This window comes from Meleagris gallopavo, chromosome 2, assembly GCF_905368555.1.
Source record: "Meleagris gallopavo chromosome 2, MGAL_WU_HG_1.1, whole genome shotgun sequence".
NCBI classification, from domain to species: domain Eukaryota; kingdom Metazoa; phylum Chordata; class Aves; order Galliformes; family Phasianidae; genus Meleagris; species Meleagris gallopavo.
In genome coordinates, this window is record NC_139405.1 from 12,033,276 (window position 1) to 12,058,313 (window position 25,038).

The 25,038-nt window shown below is 35.8% G+C and overlaps 1 protein-coding gene across 16 annotated transcripts in view; it reads left to right on the forward strand.

Moving 5' to 3' along the window:
• TASP1 (taspase 1) overlaps positions 1–25,038 on the forward strand; it is a 73,241-nt gene that overhangs the window by 21,359 nt on the left and 26,844 nt on the right. For 9 of the 16 annotated variants that reach the window (XM_085218920.1, XM_085218927.1, XM_085218923.1 and 6 more), the window contains exons 8-11: positions 10,131–10,237; positions 11,299–11,388; positions 13,098–13,217; positions 13,937–14,015. In XM_085218920.1, the coding sequence (XP_085075046.1) occupies positions 10,131–10,237; positions 11,299–11,388; positions 13,098–13,217; positions 13,937–14,015 (396 nt within the window). Of the gene's footprint in view, positions 1–5,877; positions 5,952–10,130; positions 10,238–11,298; positions 11,389–13,097; positions 13,218–13,936; positions 14,016–25,038 lie in introns of all 16 variants that reach the window. The other 7 variants (XM_085218929.1, XM_085218931.1, XM_085218932.1 and 4 more) reach the window with 4 other exon arrangements.

Here is a 25,038-nt window from a genome sequence, read left to right on the forward strand (position 1 = left end):
TACCTCTTCCTCTCCAACCCAGATGCAGATTCCACTTCCAGCCACGTTTATATATACTGCCTGAGCAAATTAAAAATTGGCCTTTTCCCTAGTATTTTAGTACACTTGATTTTACTGAATAATCATAGTTTTTTGATTATACTTGCTACAGCTGCTCTGGTAAAGTTTTCATGGAGAATCCGAGGTAAATTAACTGGAAATAATTTGATTGTTGAGTAGCTCTGCAAAATGCCAAAATAATTACTAAACAGGGTAACTTACTAACAGCAGCAACAAAAAGCACACACACAAACCTTAGCCCAAGCCTTAGGCATGTACTTGAAACAGATATTAACAACAAGAACTAGGTGCGCATGTTTTGGCTTCTTTGTGCTGCACATGGAAAATATACTCTTCAAGGCACATTATTCTCTCTCCGTTTTCCTGGACCTGAGATGGCAATGTTCTATGTGCTGTAATTCTGTGGGGTTGTGTGGTTGGTTTTGCAGTGATGGAGCTGTCTGTATGATCAATTACAATGATCAGCTTTGTGTTCACACTACATAATTCTCGATAACTATCAAAGTATTTGGGCACCAAACTGAAATGAAGTTTTTAAACCGTATTCCTTGTTGAACTACATCAAGGTTTTGTCAAGGCTCACCTGCTTCTTCTTCCTTGATTTGCCAAGTGTGTGAGGAAATGAGATTTCTTCTCTTTGTAGAAATCTGCTGGCTTCCAGTGTAGTGACTGGTTTTTTGTTTCTTGTTTTTATTGAAATGTGATCTTGCATTGCCTACAGACTCCTAGAAGGCTGAAATCACTAATTCCTGCCCATAGTAGAGCCTGTACTATGTTATGTTTACACTTTGTTACCCTATATAAGAAAGACTGATTTGAAAGCAATTAAAGTGTTAACACTGTAATTACTGTTTAAAAACTAACTTACTGTATCGGGCAGCCTCTTGTAGATGTAAAAAGTATGCTTTATTCTAAATCAGCAACATAAATGTTAGATACAGCTTCAACTGTCAATATCTCTACTTGCGTTAGTAATACTAAATAGTAACTACTAGTGGTAGTAACTGAGCCATTTTTATCTCAGTTTTTAATATCAGCCTACAGAAGGTGAAAAGCAGGTGATTTGGCAAAGATAATGTGGTATAAGAGAGCGTCTTATAATTACGTAATAATAATTCATACCTGGCTGGGTATGAATGCGTAAACTTTGTATATAGTGTGAAGGTAGATGGATTTGTACAGTTGAAAGGAGGAGTTAATTTTTCAGCAGCTCAGAAAGCTGAAGACCTGACTCTGGCATCAAACTGAAGATTAGGGTTAACAGCTTTAAAACATTTTATTTGTACAGACGGTAGTTATGGCACTTCAAAGGAAATGTGACTGAAATATCACAAAAGAGTTCTGTTAAATCACTGGTGTTAATAATATCTGAAGCTGTGGCTGACTTAATCAAATATTTGTTGCCAAAACACCAAATTACTGCACAGCTAGTGCTGCTGAGTACTGTCTTACTTAACATAGAGCTGTTTAAGTATATAGCCTTTAAAGGGAAGGAGAAGGATGGTAACTCATGCAGCATACTTGTACCCCTAACTCTAGTGAGATGAAAGGGACCCTAAGCACTTCACTAAGCTGTATTACATACAAACAGGAGCACCTAGCTCAATAACTGGAATCCAAGCCAAAAGTGGTGCTTAAGAAAGAAGAAAAGAACAGAGTAAATATGTATCTCCTTTTTCTTGCCTCATTTGCTATCCTAGAATCTAAACTCCTGGGTCGATATTGGTACATGGAAATGATCAATGGTATTTTGTGCCAATAAATTGTCCTTTTCTCTGGAGCCCATATTAATTTCTAGCATCTGCAAAAACACTTGCAGCTCAACTATGGGTTATTTGAAGAACTACTTCTTTTTCATTATTTTGAAACTTGCTGAATAAAATCTGTTGTTTTATTGTCAAGTCGTGGACTCTGAATCTTTCTGTTCTTCTATCCAGTCCTTGGCTTTATTACCTTGAATAACTCAGTGCCATCAATAAAATCACATCATTATTTTGTATAGAGTAGGTGCTACTATGTGTTGGTTTGGCATTTGACTTGTAACAGGCCATTTACTCCCACTTCATTTTCTGTTTTTTTTTTTAAACCATAATAGTGATTTTTATTTTGTGTATGCAGGGATATTCTCATTTATGCTATGACTGCTCTGTTTCTTTAATGAAAGAGCCATTTCTAGATGTCATGCAGATTGCCATACTTCTAGTGACGCCCTGTGTCTTCCTGTCCATCAGTTTGGCCTGTCTCTCTTCCAGCCTTCCTTGCACCTCCTTATTCTTTCCTCTGCTTCACTGTTATTGAAGTAAGAAAAGTGTTTGCCATGTTTCTGGGACTGAGCTACATGGTTCGGTGACTCGCTCAGGGCAGTGCTTAGACTGTGTTTTAGTTCTTTGCTTTTAGGATAAGAATGAAAGGGATCAGGAGAGAAACTCAGGGATCTGGGGGATTTTACTCGATAGCTTGTGAATTTGCTGTCTAATGGAGAAAAAGGGATCACTTCCATAAAGCAGTAAGAACTGATATGCCTGGCAAGAATTTACCCTGAGTTTTTGCCATGAACATTATGAACATTAAATCTGTATACAGATTGCTTTGTGAAAGCTAGGTGAATTCTTTCGTACGCTTTTGTTGCTGGATAGTTTGTTGTTGTTTTTTCTTTCTTATTGCTGCCTGTCAACGTGTGGCATACATGGGAAGTAGTACTAGCAGTCTTTAGTCTCAACAGAAGCATAAATGTTGTTAATTTGTCATTTAAAATAGCTTTGTTAAAATGAAATTTAGTTTCATCCATCTTCAATTGTGCCACTCGTTTTAGCAACTGCTCAACAAAATTCCTTGCTGGACCATTGTAATCCCTGTGGGTTAACTAGTTTGCTAGTATTTCCCTTTGTAATTCTCTTCCTTCCAATAGTTGCATCCTCCTTTAATATGGAATAAAAAGATAAAATGAAGAAAATTCTCCTGTTTGGTTCTTTCAGTTGACTGTAAGAAGTGTCTGCCAGGGGGTGCTATATGATTGGTCCATCTGTACTCCAGAGATTTAAGAATATTCTTTGAATTTTCTTAGTATTTTCAGTTACTGTTTTTAAACAAGAATTGCTGAACGCTCACAGGTTGCGTCATGTTTTGTTGCATAGCAGTTTGTGACAACTGCTGTAGGAACAGTGGAGTTTGTGCTTGTGTTCCTGGCTTGCTGTTCCATCCAGTACTGTAGATGTATGTAATGGTATTGTCTTGACCTTGATTTGTGCTTTATTGATGCTACAAATTTGTATCTGCTAGTTCAATTTGAAAACATGGTTTTCCACTTAACTGAAGTTTTAGCTTAGCCTGAGAATATTGAAGTGAATAGATTTGGCTTATAAAAGCATGGTGATTTTATGGAAAGGTGGCCTTCTTAGTAAAAACTTCTTTGTATTGCTTTGAGCAAGAAGTGTTAGTTTACTGTATTAAACAACCTGTCCACTGTGGCCTTGTTCAAAGTACACAGATCTAGAATTAACAGATTGAAACATGTCAGTTCTATTGTTGTCAAAAAAAAAAGAAAAAAAAAAGAAAAAAAAGGCATCTTAGTCTTACATTTTATTCTGCATGTTTGATTCAGTAGTTTCACACAGTCTATGAATATGACAGTTGTAACTTTCTCTTTTTAATATTTTTTTCTCTGTTCTCTGGACCATTTCCATCATTTCCAGCAGCCTGTCAAAGCTGGTATAGAAATCAGATCACAGGCTTTGTTTGTTCCCAGATGCTCTCAGATTCTTGGTGTTCATTCCAGCTGATGCTTACAACTGCTGTCACAGAGAATTTGTCAGTGTCCATGTATGTGTACACGTGTGTCATAGTGCAGCCATGTGCCTGTGTACATGGGTACTGTTGGTTTTCAACAGATCAGCTTGCTCCAAGCTCTGAGTCCCAAGGAGAATATTCTTTAGAGACAGAAATGCCACATCAGTTCTGATCCTATCCGTGGATGAAACTGGGGAAGACCTGTGAATACACTGCCAAGGCTTTCCTTTATGAGGGTTTATTTTGAGGAGCTTTGTCAAAGGCACGTGAATGGAGCATGTGAAGTGCAATAATTTGTTTTTAAAGTTGTTCTGATTTGTGGGTCAGATCAGTCTGGTAGAGTAAGGAGGGCTGCAGGAGACAGAAGTCCAGAAAGCGACTAAAAGAAATGGTTGTGCTCTGAGTGCTTTTTGGAGCAAGTGTAATCAAAGGACTTAACTGAAATAGTAATAGGAAACTAATTGGATGTTATGAATGAGACTTGTAGAGTTTGTAGTGCTGAACAGCATTGAGTAACTTTTAAATACTAACCATTTAGCTGAGTAGTCAGGGTGTATTATCACTGAGGTGCTGTGTTGAATGAGGAATACAGTTGTCTTTTAATTAATTATTGGCTGCATCATTATATAACAAACCATTGAGAATTTGGGTTAAATGTTTATTTGTTCGTAGTATAGCAGATATATATTAGAGGAGTTATGGGAATAATCAGACTTCCAGAGTGCCAGAAGGATTAGTACAAGAGATGAATATATGATGTGGAAATTTTATGGCAAATGAGCGTGACACGCAACAGCTTTGAACTGACTCAGACTGTGTTCTGTTACTGATCTGCTTACTGAAGGTTACTCTCTTATCTCTGTCTGTAAAATGGTGTTAATGATGCAAAAATCTCTTTAAAAACCCCTGTATTTATGTGCAGCTGTGGTAATACATGTGCAAGATAAATATCTTTTGCTAACGAATTGTGTATTGAACATTTTGTGGTTCTTTCTGATCAGTCTGCCCTGTAACACTGGAACCTTTTCAAAATGGTGAAATCTATACCTTAACCTCAAGGAATATATACTCGTGAGATTTTTCTTCCACGTTTTATATAATAAATAAGCATTATTCTGACACCATCTCTACTAATACCAACCTCTCACGCAGGTGAGTGGTGTTGAGCAAGTTCTACGTCTGCCTGTTCTGTGCTCTGCCACTTAGCCTACTCTGCAGGGAGACCCCTATTCAACTTCTACAACTCTGTTTTGACTAAACATTTCACCCAGTGCTGGAGTATGAATAGACCCCAAATGTAGAGCTTTTAAATCTAGAGTACGTGTGGATAGTTCCTACTTGGTAAGCTGGGGGGTGGAAGGGAGAATGTGGATGGGGAAGATGTTCTCAGGACCTTGAAGATTCATTTTTAGAGGTAGCCTATTGCAGGGACATGTGAGCATTGTGTAAATGTGGCAGACCAAAGTCCTGGGATTTTACTGATGTTCTGATATACTGTTGTTGCCAGTCATTTTTTCATGTCTTTTATGTGGATGAGACCTGAGTTATAGCATTTAAACACTAACAGACAAAGCATGGGACTTTTTACTCTATTTTTTTTTTCCCCCTCTCCTAGCTGTTCTGATGTAGTTTTATTTATGACAGTATGTACATAAGAGAGAAAGCAAAACTTGAGGGCTCATTGTAGTCTGTGTCTTCTGAGATGCAGGTCTTTTCAGATTGAGTTTGACTGTACACACTGTTACTCCGTAGGGTAATAATTGTCAAGGACTTTTATCACAAAGCACGTACCAAATTTTTGTTTAAAATTCAAAATTCTTGTGCAAAATCAAAGGAGGCTGTACTAAATAATTTTCCATATATTCCAATAAAACCTCTGGGCTGTACTCCAAGAGTTTTTCAAACTAAAATTCTGTCTGTTCCCTTACCTCTCTTTCTCCTGCTTCCTTCCCTCCCCAGTCAATAAGCTTCCCTATCTTCTTGGCTCAGGTGCAACATCAGGCTGATGTAGCTATATTGCATTTGTTTTAGGAAAACTTGCCTGTCTTCAGCACTGTGTTGTGTCCTTTCCCTCTTCTCAAGCTTGGAATATGCTGTTGGAGAAGGTGAGAGTGTTTTTTGTACTGTCATTTAGGACAAATGAAATTTCTTAGAATCCTTGCACGGCACAATTGAATTTTTGTTTTAGTTATAATTTGAATTATGAACTTACTCTGTATGTACATGTTTTCCTTCTGTGTATAGTGGTGACTTTAAAATAATTCTCTAGTGGGCTCTACTTCATCTTTTAAGTGCTCCATTAAACAAGTACATTATAATCTGGGAAATTTTTTAGTTTGTAAAATGTGATTTATTGAACTAAAATCTCCACAATATGTTGTTTGGCCAGGACGACAAACGTGGAGGATATTTTCAGAAAGCTTTATTTTCATCTTTCAGTCCTTTAGTATGAAGCTCAATTTTATTTTCTGGTTTCTTTAGTCACCACAGAACAAGATGAAGCAACCAGAGCTATGGCTGGTTAAATAATGTTTGCAGCTGTTTTATCTTTGTAGAACTTTACGAAGGCAGGAGTGAAAGGGGGACAGACAGCCTGTTGCTTGCTATTAGTTTGTGTTCCCTTAACTGATCATCTGAAGTTTGACATAAATCTGAGGAATGTCAGAGGAAGGTAGGGAATTGCTAGGTTTTGTTTTACAAACTGGTTCTCTTTTTCATAATTTTCAAGTCATTTTGGAGGTATTTGCAGATTTTTATCCTGCCAAGAGGAATTGATAGTCTCTAGTAATAGTTATTATTTCCCATAAATAATGAAAGGCAACTATTAGTCCTTGCTAAAACAACACTATCAATTTACAGATTAAAGTTAATCCTAATAAATATGCTGGAGTTGAACATAGCCTGGGCACAAGAATTTCTACTCTAGGGAAAGTCTGAATAGGCTTTCTTTCCCTCACAGTATGGAAAGGTATGATATTTCATGCCAAATTGAACAATATTTAAGAATTGAATTAATACCTAAATTCTTACAAGTAACTCAGGGAAGAGAGGCACACAATTAACAACCTTTCTCTACTCCCAGGCCCCTAAAAATTTCCTTCCATCCCACAAATAATCCACTAACCCACAATATTCTCCCTTCTAATACCCTCATTTTTTTCTGATCAAAATTCATGCCATTCTAAAGTACAGAACCATGACTGAGATCCCATCTAACACCTCCCTCCAGTATAACTGTATGAACTTGCAAGTGTGACAGATATCATGGTAATTTTCAAGGTAGGAGCTCATGTTTAAGCTTTGTTGATATCATGGTGGAGAAAGCTGGGGAAAGAGTGGTTTGTTTTACTTGGAAAGCATTATGCTAGCTTCCTTAACATACAGTGTTTTGTGTTAGTTCATTTAAGTGTCATATGGTGGTGTCTGCTGCACAGGGATTGAATTAAAGAGGATTAACATAAATGAGGATATGGGAAATTCTGACTAACTATACATATGTATATATATTGGCACAAGTCTGAGGAATATATATATATTCCCCTGCAGCAAGGGCCCAGAGAAGTTGGGGAATCAGTCTCCATCCCTGAAGATACTCAGAATTTGACCAGTAAGCTTCTGTACAGCCCTTTTGAATTGAGCTAGAAGTGTGAACTACTTGACCTCATAAGGTTCCTTCCAGCGAATGACATTCTGTGGTACTAGAAAACTGACCTATCTGTCTGTCTGCTGTGACATCTGACATACCTTAAGCTGCTCAAAAATACCATACCATCTCCTGGTGTTCTAAATACCTGCTTATCCAGCAAAAGTCCTTCATTGAGCAGTGCACCATTGTTCCCGTGGGAGATCAGCAGAGTAAGAAAAGCAGTGGAAAGAAAATGCTTGACAAGTCTTTATCCTAGCATACAGTTAAAAAGGCAGTTAGGGTAACCATGAATTGAAAATAGTTCTGACGCCTCAGAGTTAATTGTGTTAGCCAGAATTAGTGATATGTAAGAGTCATGTTTTCTTGAAACGAGGAGGAAGTACATTTCTAGCCCAGTATCATACTTAATGACCTGTATTTCCCTGTATTTCCTTGCTTACCAATGCCACTTTGAATTAATGCAAATAATACAATGTGGACAACTAAGTCCTTTAAAAACAGATCATCAGGCATTTTTGTTGCTTTGAAAAGACAAATAGAATCTTAAAGCACAAAGGAAAATGAGAAAATAGTTTAATTGCTTAGCTATAGAGGATGGAGGAGTTCCATGGATAGAACATATCTCCTCAGCTTGGAGAACATCATATGTTGTGGGAAAAAGTGGCTGGATAGACAGCAGCAGAGGTATAGTTGGAGTGATGACTCTATGAGACCATATAGCAGTGCTTTGTACCTGACAGGTCAGCTTGGAGCTAGCCTAGGTGTTCTTGGTTTTGACACTATCCTTGTGCATGTAAGTGTGCAAATATTGCAGAAGCCTTCGGAATACCAATGGCATAAAATTCCAGAGAACAAAGAAAACTTCTTGTGTACAGGTTGCTATGGATGGGGCTTGTGTACCTTCATTTTTCTTTCTCCTCACTGGGTGCACAGCCTTTATTTTGCTGAATTGGCAGGAGCCAATGGCAGCAGTAGATAACACTCCTAAGCATATTTATGCCTGTGTAATATCTACTTTTTATGATTACCAAGTCCAGGCACCTCTCCTTCTCACCCATGTATAATGGCTCTACCCATAGATGCTTGCTGTATTCATTGAAATCATCTCAATTTGTTTATTTTCCTGTTTAAAAGTTCTGTTAAAAACAATGTTCTGTCTTGGTTCATTTTGGGATACATCTGTTTAACAAATTCTGTTCTTCATCTCGTTGGTTTGTTCTTTTTTTGTTTGTTTGTTTATTATCTTCCAGTTAATATGTGACTAAAATGATTCTTCACCTGCTTCTCCTTATCAGGTGTTTTGCTTTTTACCTCTTGGTCCTTGTTTCAAACATGAAAATGTGTTATCCAAAGTATATTAATCAATATTAATGTTAGAAAGAGTTCCTTTCTTGGTGATGGCAGATTAATATGTGTTTACAGTTTTAAGAAACTGGTATTCATTAGGTTTTTGGAGAGAAACGCCAGCTTTCTGATTACTTTTAGGTTATACTCTTGAATAGATTTGGTAGTTTAAGGTCCAGTTTCATGTACTTAAAACAGGCTTAAAGGAGAGTTCTCTGGGTGATTTTGGCACCTACGTGGTAAGTTTCAAGGAAATAAAATGCTCACTGCCCACCAAGAATTGTAAATGAAAGCTTTGTGTTTGCCTGGCTCTGCAATATTGATTTTATTCTTTGACGGTTCTTGCAGCTGTTGCAGTCTTCTGAATAATAGTGCTGTGGCTATATTCTGAATTCCATTTCAAATGACATTTTAAGAAGTTTATACTTTAAATAGGAAGCCTGTGCTTTTTAACTTCCATTGAGTTTGTGACTTATCGTTAGGTACCTCTGCCCTCCAAATACCTTGATTTTGCGCATCTGAACAAGTGACAGTAGGCATTTTTCTCCTCTCTTTTTTCTACCTTTCAAAGAGGATGTTAAGCCAATGTAATATTAAGTCAAAACTAAGTTAAATGTCAGTATCTGCAGATTTTTCATGAAGTGAGACTTCTAAAATGAGAACGTGCTGTTTTGGTCTTTTCAGCATTATTTATGTATTAATTTATTTTTCAGCCTTAAATAACATTCTTTCTGAATGTGGGATTTAGATGTGGAAAATGCATGTTTGTCTTTTCAAGACCTAGTTGGTGTTTATACTGTGTCGGATTATGGAACATAAAATTATTGCTTGATTATTGTGTGGCTTTAAAATATGCGGTAAACATGCAGATATGCACTTGAGGTAATAAAGTAGTAGCCTGACTTTACAGATATCAGAATGAGTTCACATGGTATCTATTTACTTGTCAACAGTCAGAAACAATATTTTTTAATATGAGCCACTTAATCCATTCTCTTCTGTGTAGTGCCACATCTTTGCCAAACAGAGAGATATTTAGACCAATATAGCTTCCATATGTGTTCTACAATTTGTTACTACTAGTTATTTTACCCATCACCATCAGTGAACAATGGTAGAAATTTTTTCATTTGGGAAAAGACACAAACATCTTGTACTGAACTTTAGTATTTTATTGTAGGCTTCTTTAATTGTTGCTTTTTGTTGAAAGTGTGGTGGGAAGTGACCTCCACCGTGTAAACTTACCAATATTTAAATAAGTTTTTTAGTTAAATGCTTTCAACATGTTTTATAGGGTTTAGTTTAGCAGCTTTTAAGAGGAACAAGAGGAAGCTGGAGTTGGCTGAAAAGGTAGAAACTGATCTCATTCAACTAAAGAAGAGAAGACAATCAAATGAAAAGGTTAGTTGGTGTTTCAAGTTTTATTGTCATCCTAACTTTACAGCTGATGATGAATAAATTTCATGTTTTATTTATCATTAGACTAATGAGGCATTCAAAGACTCTTCTCCTTGACCACCCAATATGTTCGGATGATATCATGATAACATAGTGAAATTAAAACTTTATGCCTTGCTACTTGAACACCAATCTCTCGCTTTCTGTGTTAGTGATATGGAAAATGTATTTTGCATATTTTGAAGTGTAAATATAACAAACGTAAACGCAAACAGATAACTGTTTACTGAAACATTTTCTTTAGCATAAGATATCTGTCAGTGTTTCCCACTTTTTAATGTTTTCTGAACACTGCATTATGGAGCTGGAATTGGTGAAATTTGAAATGTCAGGTAGGTAAACATGTGCATCTGTGCATCATCTAGCATTGACCTGGCCCATATTACTTGTACTGCAAGACTACTAGAACTCCCTCTGTTGCCCTCACTCTGTTACTTTGAATTTAGAGCCTTTCTTACAATTAGAAAATGTCTGTCACAGTATTTGTATTTACTGTTACATTATAGCTTACTAAATTAAATGCTTCTACTTTACCTGGGGCCTGTGTCTATTTGCATTGGCCACTTCTCTTTGCTTTGGTAACTGGACTGACTGCTGCCTTATTTAGTTGCGATTGTTGATATAAATAATGTACAAATCCTAGAATTGCTGAAAAAGTTGCATTCTCTGTAGTCCGTGCAAATGCAAACCAGTGATACATTTAACTCTTTTCTTCTCAGATTAGGTCTTTTCCCTAGCAGGATGGTACTTTTCAATTTTCAAGGAGCTAAGATCTGTGAGGAAAGTAAGGATTGAGGAGAAAATAGTCACCAGTTTTGGAAATCATCTTGTTTACAGGCCTTCATGTACCTCCTTTCAAAAGTTACTTTTCTAATGGTGTTAACATGTAACTGAGGGAGGAGGGGTCTTTGCACAGTGTTGGAGTTCATGTAATAAGGGGCAAGTCAATGCTTGAATCATACGCCAATGCATGAGCTTACCAACCTGCAATTTGAAATTTCAAGGGCTCCAGAGTCATGTGCAGAACGTGTGGGAGACCCTCAAAGGCCAATGATGGTAGTAGAGGAGGTGATCAAATAGAGCTCTACTCGTTGGTAAGTAATGCAGGAAAGTAACATGGTGGTTTTGTCCGTTTTATGGGTACATCCTGAGGGGGGCTGAGAACTAAAGCGTGTCGTGTGGACTGCTTGTCTTACTGCACAGAACGTAAGATATCTGCAGTTTTGCAGGAAGTTTAATTCTTCAAAATGAAATAAAATGAAAAATCAAATTCTGCAAGAGCAAGATTTACAGGAAAAGCAGAATAATTCTCTCTGAGCGGTTAAGAAGGAGATATTTAACAAGAGTGAGCATATGAACTGTGGTCGTAAAACTCGTACTGTCAAAATTATCTCCTGTAAAAGATTTGAGAATATTTTTTTATGAGCATTTAAGAACTTGAATAAATAAAGATGAATATTCTTGTCAAGTTTAAGTTTGAATTGTCAAATACTCATTCTTTTATTTGCTGTGCTTTTCTGGAGCTGTGAACTTTTCCATGTTTGTGGGACTTGATAGCTATTTTATTGTCTATGTCTAGTTTCAGTCTTTCACATATCTCAATCTTTACAGTTTAGCGACAGCTGTGATCTTCTATGCTGTACCCTGGTACAGCTTAGTTTCTGTTGCCAGTACTGCACAGTTGTTAAGAACTGGTCATTTTTGTGTCTCTGAGGTTTAAGAACTAATGTTACTGAGAAAGAAAATTCAGAATTGTTTTGCCTCTGGGGTGATAATTTCCTTCAGAAAGTTATGTGTGCCATATTAAAACAAGTGTTTCCTTAAAGAAGTTTTCCAGCCTCCTAAATTTCCCATCTAAAAGTAAACAAAAGCAAGCAAACTACACCACTGAAGGGACTGCAATTGCTTGTATGACATATATCTTCTTTTAAAGGAAATGTGCTTAAGAAGGTTTTCATGCAATGCTTATGCTTTTAAATGCTTGCGATGTTTTGATTAAGTATCTCTAAAAAATATTTATGTAGCTGCTGAAGGCAAATATTTTATGCAAGTGAGTGCTTGATCTGGAGATAGATGGCAGATTGAGCAAATAATTCTACAGATGCTGCAAAAAAGGCTCCAAACATTTTTTTCATTGTTGTCAGATGATATGGAAAGCTTCTGCTGAGCCTGATCCTTCTAACATACATTTCAGTTCATTACGGGAGCCCTACGTGTTTGATTTAAAATGAATTAAGATAACACAGTGACTTTTAGTCTGGCATTCTTAACTTTGATGGAAATTAACTTTGATTTCCTAATTTGATTTTCACATCTGTAGCTGTCTGTTAGTCTAGTTTTTGTTCTGGGTATAATCTAGTTTGATAAAATAGGGCGAGCAATGGACAACAAAACTTGCATCCTTTAAGTATTTCTTCTGTATGGAGAAATCATGGTCTTGTGAAGAGCTTTATCCACTCTGATCTTGAAAGCACCCAAAGGTGGGAATCTGCACCTCCAGGGAGCAGCTTGCTCTGTGCCTGCTATCTTTTTAATCCACTGAGTAGTGTTCCAATTGGGTTAATAATATCTGAACTCAGTTGTGGCTGAAAGTCATAGCACGAATGAAATGCATAAAAGGAAGTTTTCTTCATGTCTTGTCTGAGACAAGTGAGTGTTTTGGAAAGACTTCTGGCAGCACCACCAGTACTGCATGCATGGTAACAAATCTGTTTTGTACACATTAATTTGCACACTCCTATGAAGCATAATATGACTTTAGTGTGTGATTTTAACTAATTGTTTCTATTTGTGTGTCCTGCAGGAGAATGACTCAGGAACATTGGATACAGTCGGTGCAGTAGTTGTTGACCAAGAAGGAAATGTTGCTGCTGCTGTCTCCAGTGGAGGCTTAGCACTAAAGCATCCTGGAAGAGTTGGTCAGGTGATTACATGTTTTCAGTTGGGAATGGCTGTTTAGTCTCACAGTTGTGTTTTATAACATTTGTGTTATAGTGATGATATAGTGCTGATATAGTTTATAGGAGTATAGCTAAGTAGCTTTTCTTTATTTACTTACCTTTTGCCAGAACTGTTAATATTTAATTTCTCACCCTTAGACATCTCTTTGATACTAGAGAATGCTTAAAGCATTTATGAATAGGACTACCAGCATTATTTAAAGAGGTTCTCCAGCAATTTTATTTTTAAATAATCTTATGAATTGGTAGAAGTGATAAAGGTATTAAAAGAACATATGAGATGTAGGCATTCTTTGCTGTTATTAAGCAAGAGAATTTTTGAGTGCTTTAGAAATGTCATTCTCTGTTAGCTGTACAGATGTATTTTTGGTCCACTCTCACCACTGTCATAAGAGCAGTTCTCATTCAAAATGTATTAAACATTTCATTTTGGAAAAAAAGGGGCTTCATATGAATAGGGCACACTTGGTACTATTTTGTTTTGATATCTGTACCTCATTTTCTGAAAGGCTAAGATTAAATGACAACAGTATATCACTAAGTTAGCACTCAGTTACAGTGGATTTGAATTTTTACTTTTATAATTTGTATTAATACTTAGGTTTTTCTTGGGCTTTTTTTTTTTTTTTTTTAAACCAAAAAGCTTGAATACTTAAATTTATGAAAGATGTTCTTTTCTTAGGCAGCTCTTTATGGTTGTGGCTGCTGGGCTGAAAATACAGGAGCTCATACACCTTACTCCACTGCTGTGAGTACTTCAGGTATTTGCTACTTTTATAAATATTTCAAAATGTTGCTCAAATATTTATTTGCAGTTTCTTTACAAAAATCGAATAAAATATTTATTTGAATAGTGAATTAAAATATTGACATTGATTCCATAATACATTCTATGTTTGTTTCTTTTAGTTTATATATAAATGTGTGTATGTGTGTGTCAGTATTACCTTGAAATTCATGAATTCATTTCCACTGGTTTCTTACATTGGTCATTGTACTTACAATCAACAAGCAGCAGAACTGTCCTCTTTATAAGACCTCATCTTGTATTGAAAGCATGTGCTTTACCTGTTATACATACAGGGATCCAGCAAAGAATTGTTAAAAGCCTAATATTGTTTTAAAGAGAATGCTTCTCTAACTGGAAGTCTTTGGTAGAGGACTAAGATAATTTGGGAGTCCTTAACATAAGAGGGTCCCTTGAATACGAAAATAGTGCAGATGGCAATTTTTTCCATCAAAATAGTTAAGTATTATTTAAAGTGATTTTGTCCTTTGTCTCTTCATCTCTCAAATGGAAGATAAGAGTATAATAAAAATAATAAAAGAGTAATTAAAAAAGTTGATAAGTAGGGTGATAACTGATTGTGGAGTGTAAGACTGAAGAATGTAAGCTAAGATGTTTCTGACTTGTCAGGATAAGATAATGAAAAAATAACTGTGGTGTGTTAAAAAAAAATAGGTGAATATTTAGAACACAAAAGTTTTAAGATGAAATTATACAGGATTTGTAAAGTAAAAGCTGTTGAAGAAAGTTAATTTCATTTCAGTATTGTTCCTGCTTGTATGAACATAATGAAAACAGGAAAACTAACTTGCACTTTTTTTCTAAGTACTTATGTCAGGATGCAAATTTTATGATTTAGACTTGCTTACTGGTCAGTTATCTGCATTCATTATAGGGAGGGATGGAACAGAAAATCGGTAGAGTTCAGTACTCAGTTCTCAGGATTATTGCTGAGTGAGAAGCTTGTTACAGAATTAGTGGTGGAAGCAAAGTATCAGCGTGTGCAACTAAAGTTTGAGAAAGGCTAAAGAGCATCAGAAATCTCCTGTGTTGCTTTTGCAGTCATAAAGCTTTTTAATTTCCCCTGGTTTAAAGTCTGTCTCACACTGTTGAAAGCTTATGTCGATGTTCCCCTTTAGATTTAGTATTAAGAAAAAGCAGGCATCCTTTTCAGTACAGCAAAGGAAACTCATGCTAACGGTACAAGTGTTGAAAAATATGTATCCTCTAGAAATATATTTAAATATTGTAGAGTCAGGGACCAGAATAGGTGTCAAGCATCAGCTGAGTATTGGAGATTGTTTGTGGAAAAGCTGAGAAGGACACTTTTATTTAATTTTTTAAAACTGATCTTTACATGTCTACTGGATTTTAAGTCTATGCAAGTACAAACATCTCAGTGTACTTAAAGGAGATAGCTGGGTTTAATGATAGCCTTAAATAGAAATCTCCTTTTTTGCTGGTACCAATTTTGTAGAGTGGTAAATAATGCTGCAGTATTTATAATTATCACGTACACACATAAATATCTAAATATATTTCAGATCTTCCAGCTTCTAGGACATTACATTAATACTAATCCCAGTTAATTGAAATAGACTGCTGGCAGTCCATGAAGTGTGGCCATCTTTTTACTCAGTGATTTGAAATTCAGACTAGTGGTGTTTAATTAAACTGTTGTTTCTGGGTTTCTGGCTTTCCTTTAAGGTTTGTGTGTGTGAGAGAGAGCAAGAGAAGGAGTGGGATATAGAAATGTTTACAGGAAGTGAGAACTCTTCTGTAATCATTACCATTCTTTTTTCCATTTTCAGAAGCTCATAATGTTTTATTTTGTAATTTATGTTACTGCTGTTATAAAGTATATTGATGCCTAAGCATCTGACAGTATGAACCATGAAGCTAATTAAGGGGTGGAGAAATAGAAAAATTAAACTATAGGAAAGATTGAAAGAGTGAAATGTACAACTTGGTTGGACCACAACAGGAAGTGGGAATGGAGGCATAAATGTTTGCAAATATTCAAAAGGTGAAATTGCCAAGGCTAAGTAAGAAAATACATTAACATGCTTCATTTTTGCATGAAAGTTTTAGAAAAGAAAAGGTGCTGCCTAAACTCAACAAGATTTTGAAGGCTCTAAATTGCCAGTGCTTCCTAAGAGAGGATAAATGCTGTCACTTCATATACCTAAAACAGACTAGATTGTATTTGTAGTAGTGATCACAGTTGATAGAACTGTCCAGTATCTACCTCTGCCGCAGCAGTATGTTTTGTTCATTGCAGATCTTGAGATTTCCTTTTGAACATTGTAAAGGACAAGTTTAGAAGTGAAATTTTGAGACAACATGGGTCAAGACAACTTGTTTTATTTTATTATGGTGCTTTATTTGAAAATGCAGTGGCATCATGCATGGGACTGCACATATTTAATTCTATGGGGTTTACTTACCGAGTTTGGTATACCTTTTCACATACAGACATGCTTCTTCTCATTATTCAAGTCCATAACATTGTTAAATAAAGAAAAAAACAAAACCTTATTTGCAAATAATTTTCCCTTCCAAAGCTTTACAGTGTATGTTAACACCAAGTGTGAAAGTAGATGATTCGCTTAGAACTGATATTATTTCCAAGAAGTTAGTTAATCTCTATGTCACATATGAGCAAGAATTCTGATAAGTGCAAGTCACTACTGGAAGCTAAAAATGAAATTATTGTAGAATGTGTTCTGCCACGTACTGTTCTCTTTAAAGCAGTTCAGAGGTAGGCAATTTTATCTATTTTCCCATTGTGTGGGTGAAATCATAGACTTTTAGAAGTTCTGGGTAGATTAATACATAGTTATAGAGAAAATGATGTTTTGCTTTGAGACTGGTTTTGGTCACTATGTAATCATTTAGGATGCAATTTATTGACTTATTTTTATTAGTTATTAAACTGGATTCAAATGCCTGATTTAAGGAAGGCAGGTTCATATTGGATTCCGAGTGCTGTGCTCTTTAATAAATAAATCTTTAGACTAGCTTTTTTTTTTTTTAAATGTATGTCAGCACTAGTTCTGATGTAGTGCACATACAGAAGTTTTCTCAAGGTGGTGAGTGGGCTGGGTAGCAGGCTACTATGTGGAACGTCACTCTTCTTTTTTTCAAGAGAATACTAAGATTGGCTGTTGAGTCATCAGCTAGGTCAGTGGTGCATCTAAACTGGTAAGAGAAGAAACGTTTCAAGGCTCTGAGCTTTTTAATAAATGATGTTCCTGCCAGAAGTCTGCTGCCACACGAAGCCATGCCCTTGCCACTGCTTACATAAATCTGTTTCCTCATTTATCTGCTCTGTCTCCTCTTGGGCTGATTTTGTTGTTATCCTAAGCACAGATTATATGAACTATTTTATTTCAGTCCTATCCACCTGCATTTCTATCTCTTCTATCTCTGGATATTGTTTCTAAATTTACAGTATGTCATAACTTTACACATCTTTTCCTTTTAACTTGTCTTTAAAATTTGTAAATTTGGCAGAAGTTTCTGCTAGCATTTTCTACAGGGACATTTTTCTTCTGTATGAAAAATAAATTAGATTTTTGTTATTGTATTTGATATATTGAATAGTGTAGATATAGGCTTTTACTATTTCCTGTTAGATGCTTAGCAAAATTCATGAAATCATATTTAAAAGAAATCTTGAATGAAGGTTTAAATTCTGCTTTGTTTTGAAGTTTTGTCAATAGGATACTCTAAATTATCAAGTGCTAATATATTCTAAGCCCAATGTTTCAAACCTTCTGTAAAGATTCTTTGTGAAATTGCACATTGCACATCTGTGGTGTTTTAGAGTTTTTTAACAAGCTACAGAGAAAAATTTAAGAGAGTTTGTTGAATCAGTCTGTGTATACAGAAAAAGGGTTTTTTTTTTTTTGGCTTTAGTTTTCTGCAAGGAATTTTTAAGGGCCAGCATTTATTTTAAGCCTAACTATTTTGGGCTCATGCTTATGAAAGTGCTCATGTCTTTGGGTTTTAGAGGCTGCAATAAGAAGAAGATTGAACAGGTTGGGGAAAGCCTCTGGTGTGGGGAAAAGAAGTCTGGGATAGTAATTCAAAATGTACAGAATAGAAACTCTTGGAAGTTGAAATCCACTCAGAATTGGCAGAAGCACAGGAATGGACACACTGGGCCAAACTGGAGCTCCAGATGGCTTGCTGTGCTGTTTCAAGTAGAGGATGATTGCAGGTCTGCTGGGAAAAGTACTGGAATGGAACTGACACCTCCACTGTGTTATCCAGCCTTCTAGTGATTTGTGACACTGGGACTTTATGAGCTGAGATGTCCTTCATTTTAATAGGTCAAAACAACTTTCTAAAGATGTCTTATTTTTATTTCTGTTTAGAAGCTCAGTTATTTAATCTTTGTTGGGAATGTGTTTTTTTTCTTTTTTCTTTTTTTACTGTGATGACTGACCTCTGTAGAAGCTTTCTTGGAAAAAGTGTTAGTACGAATGCCACAGTTAATAATTCAGTTGTTTTTGTACTTGAAGCTTTATGAATTTTGATGTAAAATCCTTCTCTTGAAGCTTCAGTTTGAGGCATATCTTTCACTGCCTTCCTCATAAAAGGAGAAAAAAGGGTTTCCATAAACGTACTTCATTAAATGTACTTCTAAATTCATGTACCTTTTTTTAATGGTCATGCATTATTTGAAGATATGCTTTTACATCTTGATCGTCTGTTGGCCCTCTGGATGCTGGCAGACTTCCTTCTTTTGACATGTTCAGAAAGGATTTAGCATTAGTTGTTATGCCTTTAGCAAGTTTTTTTCTCAAATATTTTGGCCATTTTTCTCATGATTTTTTTTATTGAATATGCCAAAGTTGGTGGTTCTGAACTTGTCTGGGCATGACTTCAACTTTTTGAACAGTATTTTCTTACCTCTAACAGTCTCTTGGCCTTTTTGTTTAGCCACACTGTCTTTTGACTGTATTTTTTTTGGCTTTTCAAAAGATACTTCATGGTTTATAATGTGCAGGATATTGTAAAACTCATATTTTATGGATATAGTTTAACAGGGGGTGGAACAATGAAATCAAAAGATGAAGACAGAAATGGAGAGACATTGGGATTCAGGAATGATTTTGAGTGGAAAGGGCACCGAATTCAAGGTCTGTTTTGTAACTGTTAATCTGAAAGTCAGTTCCTGTGTAAGCAAGTAAAAATCTTTCTGATTTTGCATAGTTTTTGGTAGACATTTTAAAACACAAACTTTGAATTATATATTTTTTTTTCCTGTAAGAAATGTGGTAGAGAGACTTCTGGCAACTTAAGGATAAACACTACAGGAATGCTGTAAGTATATAAAAACTAGTATTAAAAATCACGAAATGCAGAGAAAGTTGTTACAGACACAGGTAAGATACCTGTACATCCTTAATTAACAATGTAATTAATGCAAGAATGATGGTAGAGATTGAGTGAAGGCTTGTTGAATGAGAAAGATGTTACCACTGGCTTTTGTTTAGCATAAACATAAGTAAGGGGAAAAATGGTTAATGGATTAACATACTAGAAAACAAATCTTTTGATTTAAAAGTTCATACTTGTTTGTGTGCATGCATGCACATACATACTCATGTTCATTTGTTCACTCATACACACTATACAGCCTTCCCTTTCATGCACACATGCAAAAAAAACAAACAAAAAAAAACCCAAAAAACAACCAACTCAACAAAAGCATGCTCTAAGGGCCACTTGGATCTCTTTAGTAAATGTCTTTTGTTGCTATATGAATGTAAACACAGGAAGATGGGTATTATTTGGCAGGAAAATATTTGTGAACAGAACCTAACCACAGGAGAAACAATAGTCTGTCTTTTGGCTGTACTTTAAGAAAGCATTTCCTATGTCTTTGATTTGTATTATGTTCATGAAAAAATGTGTATATTTTTGCATTCGAAATAATATCAAGTGTGACATTGAATCTCCTCCCCAGCTGGGACATCCATGGTGATTGTGAATATTGCTCTACTAACTGTGCCAAAAAGAGGCAGGTTATGTTTTTCCTGGGAGATAAGTTGAAAAGTAATAATTCTTTTTTTGAGTATACAGAGCCTTAGATAGAAAATCTACAGTAACAGCTAATGGGGCTTTGAAAACAAAACTGTAAGTGGAATTCTTGAGTGGAAATGAACAGACTGAGAATTACGTGTTGCATTCCTTTTTAACATCTTACTAGCAGCAGGACCCTTTCTTCATGCATAACTTCTGTGCTTTGTGTAGATATGCATAGCAATCTGAAACTAGCAAGCCTTTTAATAGTGCATTCCTGAAGATAGGCAGGTCTCACATTATTTAGGAAATACAAAAATTATGTGGCAGAAAGATGAAAAGTTTCTGACTTTCAGTAGAATTCAGATGATGGCAATGTTTTAGGAATATTTATGCAGACAATATGTGTTTTGTGTAAATAAATAGACTGACTTACCAATTTTTTGTGCTAGTGAATTCACAAAGATCCTAAAGAACTGACTATTAAGCTGTGAAGTCAAAATCCTCTTTTCTCATAAATACATTAGAATACTTCCAGAGATGTTTTGGATAGACTTGGACTTTTCTTTTGATGCATCATTCGGTGAAGTGAAAAACAGCACATTTTATCTTGTAAAAAATCATAGGATTGCTTATGTTGGAAGGAACCATTTGAAATTATCTCCACAGATGGAGATTGCACAACTTCTCTGTAGTGACTGCTCTATTATAATAAAGGGTTCTCTTGTGTTCAGGTTGAATTTTGTGTCTCGTAATTTTGCCCATTGCCTCTTGTTCTGCCAGTGGGTTCCCCTGAGAAGAGTCTGACTCACTAATCTTCATTTGCTCCCATCAGATATTTGTACACATTGATAAAATGAGAGTTGAGGAGAGTTGTTTCACAATGAGTTGAGTTTCACACATTGTTGTGTTCCTTTGCCAGCACTAACAACCATGTGGCTATATAATGAATTCACAAACTAATCCTCCTTCCTAAAGCTTGAAGTATAGCTTTATTTTCTGTCAGACCGTAAAATTACTCTTGGATAATTTGAATTTACTTGACATAAAAGTCCATCAAATGTGGCTTTTCAAACTTCATGCATATAAGTTAGTGCTGCTCACTTTCCCTCCTTTTTAAAATTATAATCAATATGGAAAGAAACATATTCACACTTCCTCTTCCTGCATATTCCTTCTAAGACTTTTACTACTATTCAGTTCTGTTCTTCTTTCCAGTCCATTGTGTACTTCATGAATGATATTGTTGACAAAGCAGAGTAGGGATTGTGGAGTATGAAATGCCACCTGTGAAGAGATGGGTTGCGTTTGTTAAATTGGTGCTCAAGCTATGCCACAGCCAACGTTTCCCTCCCTTCTTCTGGAAGGCACCAAACCATTGACTTCAACCTACTTGAAAACTCATTTCAGCAGGAATCACATTATCTGCTGATGTGAAGAGGAAATGTTTCTCAAGGAAGCTTTAATCTAAGTAGATTGACACAAATGTAGAGCTATGCATTGATGGCAGTGGTGACTGCTGTGGTTGAGTTTGTCAGCTTGACCTGGTCCTTTCTGAGCCCACAGGTCCAGAGTAATTTCACAAGCAAATCTTGTATCCTGTGTGGATTGTTTAAGCTACGTTACAATACAGCTCATCTCTTTGCAAAAGTATGTATTGTCTCTCATCAGGATGAGTTTGATCCTGTGAAGTTTGGGGAATAATAGATAATGTAATGCATCACAGATGAATCAGCTTCATATGGAGAAAAATTACATCATTGTGGCAATGAAGCAGACAGTAAAGGAGGAAAGATCTGTCTCCAGACAGATCAGTATTTACTTCTGAAGTGAATACTTCTGTCAAGAGTTCAGGCTTTATGTCCAGATGCCTTTTGGAGGTGTTAGTTCTGTAGCATGTGGATCATTTATGACTTTTCTGTTTAACTAAAAGTAATCTTTCGAAATACTTTAAAGATAAAAATGTAAAATGTACATTCTTTTTGGAGGAACAACAGTTACTCTTCATTCTGTTTTCTCTTAGAGATGCATCTGAAATGCTACTTCAGCTGACACTAGCAGGCTTTCCATAGCTGATGTTATCTGGCATTTTCTAGTTTTTGTAAGTGATGGATTCATACATTGGCATTTATCTTTTTTTTTTTTAAACTGACTGTAAAATTGTAGAATAAGATTACTTGTTTTACAGAATGATTTTAGCTTTTTTGCTCATAGAAAAGAGTCAAAAATGTAGAAGGAATAGAGCTCCTTATAAAGGATAGAGCTCCTTAGAGAAGATACTTCAGATGAAGTTTTTCCTGATGCTAGACTTGTGTTTTGTTGTCTTTGAAACCAACCCCATTTTATAGAAGTTGCAGCCTTTTGGAAAATTTCAATTTGCATGTACTTAGTAGCTATTTGTTAGTTTGGAAGTTAAATCATCCAAGAATTTTTTGGCTACAACAAGAATGTGATCCATTGATCCCTCCAGGATCAATGCATTTGGAATTGTACAGAACTTTGCTTGCAGGTGTTCTTCCTGGCAGCAGGTCAGTAAGTAAAAATTTTCCCCCCACTAGTATGAAGGCAAGATTAAAGCAGCTGACAGGAGTACAGTAAGCTAACAATTATGCTGTTTCAATTGAGTACTGCAGTGTATTATGCTAGACCATAGCATTCTCTGTCTTTTCAGAATTAGATTTCAAAATCTGAAATGTTCTTAAATTTCTATTTTAATAGGTAATTTACTGCTATCGGTAACTTCCAAGCCAAATATTTTACTGTATTTCAGTTTTTAACATCATTGTCTTGTAAGATTTTTGTCATCTCTTCCTAGGGATCCCAGTAGTAGCAACAGGAGCTTACTGTAATACAGGTTTCACTGTGTTTCTATTAGGCATAAGAAGCTACTTCAGGAAATAAAGCAGAAACAGTAATTGGTAACTTGTAAGTTGGTATTTGTTTTCTAGGCACTACTCGAAATAATAACATATGAACTGAAACAACTTGAAAGGGCCAGGTTCAGACTCTGCTACATGAAATACTGAAACACAAATAACCTGTAATTTCTATCTTTAGCTTCTGAAAAGAGAAGTCATTTTTTGGCAGTGGAGTGTACTAGATTAATTTTTCCATTCTCAAATGTGACTAATGCAAGTTTCCATTTTGTACTCCTTTAAAACAAGCTCCAGCACTTTGTGTTGAGGTACTGTACATTTCAATAGCTAGACGGGCTCAGGCAGCTTGTCAAAGCTCCATAAGCTCTCTGCTTATGGCTTGCAGAAAGAAAGCTAGATTTTCATTTCTCCTTCCATTCAACAGGAGTCTCTTTCATGTCTGAAAATTGAAAACACATGTTTTTCAGTGTGGTGCATGGATGTGTGTGTGCCCTCTGGCACACCTGTTTCTAATTTCCTGACTTGAAAGCATCTCCCATCAAAAGAAGCAAAAAAACAATTTCTTTCTGACACGCTGCTTGGAGGCCCTGGCTTCGCAGAAGGCCTTCCTTTCGATTGCCATCTTGGTTCCATTGGTAGGACATTATAAGATGCAGAGCACACATTGTATGGGATGTTCGCCTTATATTGTGCTGGGTTCTTTCCCCTCTTGTTGTGGTTGTTTTAAGCATTAAAAATCCACTTGAGAAGTCACTGTGTTGAGGGAAAAGCAGTAATTTAATCCATCATTTCTTACATGATGCTGAAATTAAGAACTAAACTCTACAGCAAGTTAACATTTTTATAACCTCCGAGTTAGGTAGAGTGTTAGTGTTTGGTACTAAAGGTTAGCTGTGCTAATTTGAATATTATAGCTCAGATTTCTAATCTTTTCTTCAATATATTATTTCGTGTAAAATAGTATCAAATTAACAGCTGAAAATCAATGATGTTAACAACCTTGAAAATCACTAGTTTGACTGTGAAAGTTGTGTAGGCTAACTAGTGGTTTACTACAGCTAACTACTAAGTATCAATTAGGAAGGAAAAGTACAAACTTTTAAGCGCAACCTTTTGTATTACTGACTTGTCTGTTTTCTCAGTTCAGTGACTGATGCTTTCACAAACATCTGGATTATCTCCACAGCTACTGTCCTGCAGTATGTACCTATCCAGGGGTATGCTATTGAAATGCATTGGGTTAGTTTATTGATAAGCTAAATAGAATGAAACTTTCAAAGAGGCTTAAAGCAAGTGCTTCAAGTAGCACTTGAAGTGCAAAAAAACTTAGCTTGGTTCTACCACGTAATTCATATACTCATAAAACTTGACTTTGCTAAGCTTTGTTCATTGCTAGTATGATCTGATGTATCACTGGTGAAGCACTAAAAATGTGATTCGAAGTATATTCTTTTATGTAACTTCATAAAGTATACTGAAAAAACGTAGATCTTTAAATGGGTTAATAATTCACCTTAATACCTGCTAAAGTATGTAACTCTGAAATATTTCTTGTCTTGTGTATGTATCGACATTGAGTACCGAAAACATGCTGTATAGAGAATTGCCTGCTATTGGAATTATGAATGGAGTGGAAAAATTGTTGTCATTTATCAGTGTAGTAACAGGCTTCCATGATTGGTTCCCATCTTTTATTTTTCTGTAAAACAGCATGTATCTCACTTGTTGCGCAGCACAGTACAATATAACAGGTACTTCTGGTTTGCTTGATCTGTGATTCACTAATAAGCAACATCTGCTTCATGGGCTATGGAGTGCAGGAAGGACCATCTTGCTGTGCTCTAGGCTCGTTGGGAGCTTTGTGTTTTTCTGTGCTATTTTTGGCTATGTTTGCCTCTAAGATACAATACATTACTGAGATAGTAACTTGAGAGAACTACTGATACATACACAAATGCTAAATTATAATAAGTTAATAGAAGAAAGACAGACTGGTGAAAAAAAGGAGGCTATAGATTATCTGATTGTTCTTCTGGGGATCTTGTATGAATCAGTGAGGAATGCCTAAGTAGGAAAAGTGGTGTT